General features: G+C 39.9%; 2 protein-coding genes across 2 annotated transcripts; both read left to right on the top strand.

Moving 5' to 3' along the window:
* The first annotated feature begins 534 nt into the window (after positions 1-534).
* LOC149407516 (uncharacterized) lies at positions 535-1,545 on the top strand. Its single transcript, XM_089620516.1, has one exon. The coding sequence runs from the start codon at positions 535-537 to the stop codon at positions 1,543-1,545; it is 1,011 nt and encodes a 336-aa protein (XP_089476642.1).
* Positions 1,546-3,447: 1,902 nt separating this feature from the next.
* On the top strand, positions 3,448-5,997 carry AUG2 (HAUS augmin-like complex subunit). The gene is made up of 6 exons (XM_089614284.1): positions 3,448-3,844; positions 3,935-4,051; positions 4,125-4,229; positions 4,618-4,686; positions 4,803-4,916; positions 5,528-5,997. Exons 1-6 carry the CDS (start codon positions 3,728-3,730, stop codon positions 5,792-5,794), a joined length of 789 nt encoding a protein of 262 aa, XP_089470410.1. The 5' UTR covers positions 3,448-3,727; the 3' UTR covers positions 5,795-5,997.
* The last annotated feature ends 2,160 nt before the right edge of the window (positions 5,998-8,157 follow it).

The following is an 8,157-nucleotide window of genomic DNA, read 5'->3' as shown; positions in this document are numbered from 1 at the left end:
TTGCCGGTAATAGTTACTTTCTCCTACTCGTTGACGATTATAGTCATTGGATGTGCGTGCACATGCTTAGTGAAAAGGGAGATGCATTTGGTGCATTCAAACAATTCAAGAAGCTTTCCGAGAATGAGTCCGGACAGAAGCTGAAACCTCTACGAACCGATCGAGATGACGAGTTTATGTCCAAGAATTTCACAAGGTTTTGCGAAGAGGAAAGATTCAAGCATCAGCTCACCGCACCGTACTCCCCGTAGCAAAACGAAGTAGTTGAACGGCGAAATCGGACAGTGATGGGCACAGCAAGGAGTCTACTTAAGAGCATGCAAGTCCTTGCAAATTTTTGGGGGGAGGCAGTTCGGCATGCGGTCTATCTCCTAAACCGCTTACCGACGAAGGTGTTAGGCGATTAGACCCTCTACGAAGCGTGGTTTGGTAAGAAACCTCATTTGGGGGCACTTGCAAGTATCTGGGTGTACCGCACATGTGAAAGTTGCAGGTCCATACCATAAGAAGCTCGATGATAGAAGTCAATCGATGATGTATCACGGTGTCAAAGATGGCAGCAAGGCGCACCGACTCTATGATCCTCGAAGTGAAAAACTTCATGTAAGCAGAGATGTCGTGTTTGAGGAAGAGAAGAGCTGGGAATGGTGCGGAATCGACAGCGAACATCGTCACGGTGTGGAATTCACAGTCTCAGAAGACGAGGCAGCAATGGTGGACGAGCCAACAATTGTCCCGTCGGCACAACATGGGGCGGAAACGCCAGCGAGTCCACACATGACATCGCCGTCGACACCGACAACCCTCCAAAGTACTCCAAGACAACAAGGAACCTCAGCAGCTTCTACGACAGATGACGGCCCCAAGAGATTTCAATCTCTTGCCGATATCTATGCTACTGCACGAGAAGTCGAATTAGACTTCGAGGAGTTGTTACTTGCTGCCGAGGAGCCGGAAAACTACCGTAAGGCAACAACCGAGAAGGCATGGCAAGAGGCCATGAAGAGTGAACTGGAGGCCATCAAGAAAAAAAAAGACATGGGCGCTTACCGACTTGCCTCCCGGTCACAAGTCCATTGGTTTGAAGTGGGTGTTCAAGCTAAAGAAAGACAGCGAAGGCAACATCGTCAAGCACAAAGCAAGGTTGGTTGTGAAGGGTACGTGCAACGGCAAGGTGTCGATTTTGAGGAGGTCTTCGCACCAGTAGCCAGACTCGACACCATCAGGCTTATCCTTGCCCTCACAACTCATCGTGGGTGGGAAGTTCACCATTTGGATGTCAAATCGGCATTCCTTAATGGCGACCTCCAAGAAGAAGTCTATGTCACCCAGCCCAAAGGTTTCATCGTTGAAGCTCAAGAGCATAAGGTGTACAAGCTATCCAAGGCCCTATACGGTCTACACCAAGCACCAAGGGCGTGGAATATGCGCCTAGACAAGAGCTTAAAGAGTCTTGGCTTTACGAAGTGCTCACAAGACGAAGCAGTGTACACAGAAGTAATGGGGCAGAAGCAATCATCATTGGTGTGTACGTTGATGATCTGATCGTCACCAGTACAAGTGCGAACGACATCGAAAGCTTCAAACAACAAATGATGCAAGAGTTCGAGATGAGTGATCTTGGACTTCTCTCGTACTACCTTGGTTTCGAGGTGGATCAGAAGAACGAGTGCATCATACTTAGGCAATCAGCCTATGCGAAGAAGTTGTTGCAGCAATTCGAGATGGCCGAGTGTAATCTGACCAAATACCCGATGGAAGCAAAGTTGCAGCTTGGGAAAGACGCTGAAGGAAGCTTAGTGAATCCCACTGATTATCGGCGTGTCATCGGATGTTTGAGGTTCTTAACTCACACTCGTCCAGATATTTCATATGTCGTTGGAATGGTGAGTCGATACATGGAGAAGCCTACTACCTCGCATCAGCAGGCGATGAAGCAAATTCTTCACTATGTGAAGGGAACTATGGGCTGAAGTATGAAAGAGAAGAGGAGCTGAAGAACTCGTTGCCTTCACTGATAGCGATTTATGCGGCGATATCGATGATCGAAAGAGCACCGGAGGAATGGCTTTCTATCTCAGCGGAAGTTTGATTTCATGGCAGTCCCAGAAACAACGGACTGTGGCTTTGTCTTCTTGCGAGGCTGAGTTCATGGCAGCAACCACTGCTGCGTGCCAAGCTTTGTGGTTGAGAAATCTATTCAGCGAGTTGATCGGTGATGAGCCGAAGCTGGTAACTCTCTACGTCGACAACAAGTCAGCGATTGCATTGATGAAGAATCCGATGTTTCACGGACGTAGCAAGCATATTGACACGCGATTTCATTTCATTCGTGGAGAGATGATAGATCTGTGTGGAGTTTGTGTGCACTATGGAGCAGCGAGCTGATATTCTCACCAAGGCTCTGGCGAGGATTAAGTTCGAGGAGATGCGAGAGCTGATCGGTGTGAAGAAATTTGAACCAAGTCAAGCTTACGGGGGAGAATGTGAGTCTAAGTTGTGACTTGTTCAAGGCATTATTCTAGAAATAATAGGGGAATAAATGTGTGTTTTGATTTCCTGGCTGGTAATTGATAATTGATTATGATAGTAACAGTTTTGGAATTTATGTGAGGATGTAATGGTGGTATTTACGTTACTTATTAGTTTTTTTATAAATAGCAAATAGTCTATACGTTTGAGAATTATCTCCGGCTTTGTATTCTTCTTCCTCTTGATAATAAAAGCCCAGAAAAATTCCTCACATTTTATCTTCTGGTTTTTCTTTTAGTGCACTGCAAGTGTTTGATAAAATACCACAGCCACAAAAACTGTCCCGACCTTGTTTATTTATTTTTTCCTTTCCCAGAAAACACTCTGTGTATTTTGCTTTGTCTATTCACTGTTTTGTGCAGCGATTCTGAGTTAAAAAAAAAAAATCAACATGCCCTAGGTACTGCGGGCTTTGGTGCTCACGTGGCGATTTGCTTCGTGCGGGCAAAACTCCACCATATCAGCCTTTCTGTCAAGATAGCACACAGCCACGTCCATGAGTGCCTACATACCTCCGTGACATTTCGTTGAACATGTGGTGGGCGTAGATTAAAAGTTAGAATATGAAACAACATGAGAGAGAGAGAGAGAGAGAGAGAATGACTTGCGTAGGTATTAAAATTGTTGTGCTTGAAGTACGAGAAGCAAATCCATGGAGAACTTGGCCTGTATACCTAGGAAGAAGCTCGATCCATCTTCGTTCCATAAAATCAGGTCGTCAGAAATAGAGTCGGAAAAGTTCTCTTTTGCAAGTCCACTCTGGAGCTTCCGGCGATACTTCCACCACCACCATAGAGAGACGAAGGAAAATACTACAGCAATATGAGAGGAGAGAGAAAATGGTCGACAATTGCTCATTATAGAGGAGAGAGAAATAATCGCTGGTTGCTCAATGGTAGAGGGAAAGAAATGATCGACGGTTACTCCATGGAAGAGGAGAGAGAAAAATATCGACTAGAAGTCTAGAATCAAAGGGAGACGAAGATTTTGGGAAGAATTAATGAAAGGGCAATACAGACTTTACAAAGGTGTAGGATATAAATGAGATAATAATAAGACTTAAGAGCCGGTTCTGATAATAGTTTACAAAATGGGAGCCCTGATGTAAATTCCACTATTAAGTGGGTTCATCGCCGTTTTTCTCTTCCCCGTCCGTTAGGCTCTCACGTTTTTGGTTTTAAATTTTAAAAATTCGATGGCGAGCGAGAGTGGTTGGGTCGGAAAAAAGCCTCTCCGGCGAATCGGAGGAATGTCCGACGCTCTCGCCATTGCCTCCGATCTCGGCTTCTCTCTCTCTCCACAATCAACTCAGGTCTCCCAAATTCATTTCTTCTTCTCCTCTTTTCAGATCCTAACTTTTATCTTCTCTACTGAGCTCTTGTGATTCAATTTGGTCGTGTAGGAGGATCTCAAGAATCTTCCCGGGGAGAAGGGCGACGATTTGATCCGAGTCTTGAGAGAACTCACGGCCGTTCAAAAGAAGATTGCTGATCTGCAAGTCGAACTCCAAGGAAGGAAGGTTTGAACTGTTTATTAGTTTTTCTTTTTCTTTTTCTTATGAGCACTGAATATTATTGGGGAATTTACTGTAGGATGACAAAAATGTGGCACATTTGACTCATGCTTCGGAGATGGAAAAGAAGTGCGAGACTTTGGCTAGGATCACCACAATCTTGAAAGACGTCATTCAGAACAAGGTTATTTCAGTACTCGAAATGATGAATAGCTTTAAATTCATACATTATTTACGAAATTCTCTTGAAATTATGTGAATGTGGAGTGCTTTTTTTTTTTTTTTTTTTCCCTTTTTCTTTCTGTTGGTTGGTAGTATCAGTGTAATTGTAATCTTCGTGTCAATCTCGGCGTGTTTAAGAAAACATATACGTGTTGTACTACATCATATCTGATTCTCAGTAGGTTCATTGTCTGAATTTCTGTAATGATGTCTCAGCCTTGTATACGTGTGTAGAGTATTTCGGACATGAACTAAAACGAGCTAATAGCATGTAGATCATGGGAATTATAGTTAATATGAATGTGGGGCCTAGAAATCATTTAAATATGTGGATATGATGTGTTGGTTAGGATCGCATCATTGCTCGTCTTCAACAGCCGTATTCACTGGATTGCATTCCCGTAGAGGCTGAATATCAGGTTTGTTCTTTGTTATTATGCATAATATTATCACTTGTAGTGTATTAACCTCTTATTGATATCACGCTGAGGCTAAGTTATATCATGTCTTTGATTTGCTCGGGTTTGTTATGCAGAAACAATTCTCTGAGCTATTAATGAAAGCGGCCAGTGATTACGGGGCTTTGACAGCCTCGGTTGGAGATTTCCAGTGGAGTCAGACATTCAAAGAACCACCTTCAGTTTGGGGGGTTTGTTTTTTTTTTCTCTCTTTCTATTTCTATATCTCTCCAAGCTATACTTTTTTCTGTGGATCGCTCTGTTCTTTATCCATTGCACATGAGTCTCTTTTTTCCTTTGTGGATTTTCTTATGATAATCGATGTGATCATCCAAAATCAGCTTTGATATTATTCTAAATTGATTTTATCCTTTTTCGAAAACAAATGTACTTGGTTGTTTTTTCCGTGCTTTTGGATCTCTATGTGGGATTATGGTTTGATGTCCAGCTTAGAATGAATGAATAAATCGCCGAAAACATTTAAGATGCTTAAACATTTCCCCAGATTTCTTTTCTGAAAAAACATCCAACAGAAATTATTATAAATATTTAGACCTTTAAAACTTGCATTGTTTTATTGCTTGCTAGTTGAGGAACCGAATGTTTTAGAGCAGTTTTTGGCATCAAAAACAGTGATTAAGAATTCAAGAGTTTCTTGTAGATAGTTAGACGAAGTAAGTGGTCTATAGTAAATAAGACATAGATCGAAGATAACACTAAGTCAAGTAAAGATTATCAATGCCAGCATGTTCATAAAATGGTTTGTCGCGTTTTATATATTTTCACTTTCGTGACTACACAGGAAATGCTTCGCCCGATTCCCGTCGCCTTGGCATCGTGTACCCGTTTTTTCGAAGCAATGTCTGCAATGAGAGAATCGTTCTCAACGCTTCAAAACCTAAGAGTCGGTGATTCCGCTCTGTCTTTGCCCTCGACCCCGGCTAGGGCACAGGGAGCCTCGGACTGCGTTACACCGTCGCCTTGGAGAACCGAGACGGGCTTTGATGACCTGGCACTGAAAATCTCTGGAAAGCAAGAATCAGATCAGCCACACACCACAAGAAGCTGAATCGGGCGATAATGACTTTAATCAGGCCGTCGTGTCAAGCCATCGGTGATTGTCTTGGCCTCCTTCGCTATAAGAAGAGTGTTACTTAGAACCTTTTGATTATCGGGTAATCTGAACCGAATCAGATGTTGTAAGTGTGTTTCTTCTCTTTGCTAAACTTGAATTATATGCGTCAGTATATATTATACAGAAATGATTTTGCATTCAATGTTCCAAAAAAATGAGTGCTGTTATTCTACCTAAAGAAATTACAAATCCTTGGATCACGAAATGGTGATTTTACAAATATGCACTATACAAAGAAATTAGTCTATTGAGATAACACCATATTATTTTTTTCGTGATAAAGATGTAGAATTATAAAACTTAGTTGTTTCAATAGAAAATAATATATTGTTCTTCTAAGTTGGAATGAGAAACAAAATAAAATGAGAATTTTGTTTTAATGCAACTGTTTAATAAACTTGTGAGCCCAAACAAGGCATGGGATGTAAATTACTCAAATGCTATGTCTTGAAATCTCTAGACCAAAAAACAAGCATACCCAAAAGAATACAAAGCTTTCACTTAGCTTGGTTTAGTTCTTACCAATATGTGCCTAAAACTAAAGAGCATGGTTTCAGTATTATGTGCATTTATTTCTGTATTGATTGGTAGATATGGAGCACTGCGCAATAAAACTATAAAAGCTCATCTTAGTGGTAACTGTGCCAATCTAGATATGGAGTTTCTAGGTGTCTATTGTATAGGAGAGGTGTCTATAAATTAAGTAAAAAGTTGCCATTTTATCTTCACAGATATGCTTATTCAAAGGCTATATTCAATGAAAACCAAGGCTTGGATCTCCTAGTTTTGGTTGTTCTTGTTCTCTTCTTTCATGATATCTCTCACTAAGTGACACAGCTGGGAACAATAAATAATGAAGGTTAATATTATGCCTTCACGTATACATCTTATACTTTCTTATTTGCTTCAATATTATTACTTTTTATCAAATTTCTTAATGTAGACCATTTATGAATTTTCTTGTTTTTTTCATATGGAGTTTTTTTTATTTTATTTTATATTACATTGGTTGAGGATATTCCGAGTCAGTTTCGTCTCATACATTATTTTTTTATATCATCTGGGAAATAAGGAATTAAAATGGAAACAAGATCTCCTATCCATACTCTATTATTGAGGCAATTTATTAGACCAAAATGAAGGGTAAAAAATGCTTCACCTGTTTACTAGAAGAATTAGGGAGAACTTTCACATCGAACATATTTTTTAAAGAAAAAGGCATGAGAAAGGGATGGTTCTATATGAGATGAATTTTGATTGTTCTCTTGTAAGTAATATTGACTCAAAGAGATTCCTCAAAAAGTCAAAAGTTTAATCATATAACTACGTTTCACTTGCCTTGCAGTATTGTAGTGTTAAAGGTAATAATATTGTCTATTATTTTTGGGTGATGTAATTAAAGAGTCAATTTAAAGTTATGAATTTGCAAAATAATTCAAGTTTATTTTAATTTAATGAAATAGATGTTGATGTCGAAATCTTAACAATCACAAATACTATTTAAGATGTATTTGTTTAATTTATATAATGAGTCTCAGAAAGACTTCGTATAAGAAACAAACAATATTTAATTAAAAGAAATATTAACACGAAATATAGCAGAGGAGAGATCTTTATTAAAATCAGTTGTTTACAAGAAGGGCGAATTGTCGAACTCAAAAGGGGGTAAACTTCAACAAAAATGACCGAAAGAATTTGAATAAATATCAATTATATAACGTGAGCTTGTGTGTGGAAAAAAATGAATACAACGATTATTATTTATAGACGAATAAATGATCATCTCTTGGACATGTGTTGATCAGCTCGTCCTCGCCACGTCGCGGACTGGTCAAGTCCTAGATCCGATTCTTCTTGGCGACATTGCGGGTTGACTACGACTTCGCTACTTGGTTGGGTCAACACAGACGAACTGGATCACTTCTCTGCAGACTGGGCTTGGGCTTTCTCCTTGAGTAGGACTGGATCATTTATTGGGCTTTTGATCGAACAGGTCCTATATATATAATTTAAAAATAAATGATTTTTTTATACCCCGACAATAAAGGTGGCCATATGGAATCCGGGAAATGGGATCCCCTGGTCCCGTCCCATATTTTGTGGGAAATGGGACTCCCGGAACCGTAAAAAATGGTACCGGGAAATCCCGGAACAATTTTCCACGGTACCGGGAATTCCCGGTACCATATTTCGCGGTTCCGGGATTCCCATATTTCCCATATTTATTTATTTTATTTTATTTTAATCATGAATACATTTAAAAATAAATAAAAATTCATATATTTTCAATTTAAAAA

This window comes from Urtica dioica, chromosome 1 (genome assembly GCF_054948205.1).
Source record: "Urtica dioica subsp. dioica isolate 48M chromosome 1, U.dioica_male_clone48M_v1_H2, whole genome shotgun sequence".
Classification (NCBI taxonomy): domain Eukaryota; kingdom Viridiplantae; phylum Streptophyta; class Magnoliopsida; order Rosales; family Urticaceae; genus Urtica; species Urtica dioica.
Note: the sequence above shows the minus strand (reverse complement) of the source record. Positions and strands in the feature narration are given on the sequence as shown.

Coding starts and splice junctions, on each gene's coding strand:
- LOC149407516 (XM_089620516.1), top strand. CDS start 535: ATGTATCACGGTGTCAAAGATGGCAGCAAGGCGCACCGACTCTATGAT.
- AUG2 (XM_089614284.1), top strand. CDS start 3,728: ATGGCGAGCGAGAGTGGTTGGGTCGGAAAAAAGCCTCTCCGGCGAATC. Junction 3,845..3,934: donor TCTCTCCACAATCAACTCAG/GTCTCCCAAATT, acceptor TTGGTCGTGTAG/GAGGATCTCAAGAATCTTCC. Junction 4,687..4,802: donor CCGTAGAGGCTGAATATCAG/GTTTGTTCTTTG, acceptor TTTGTTATGCAG/AAACAATTCTCTGAGCTATT.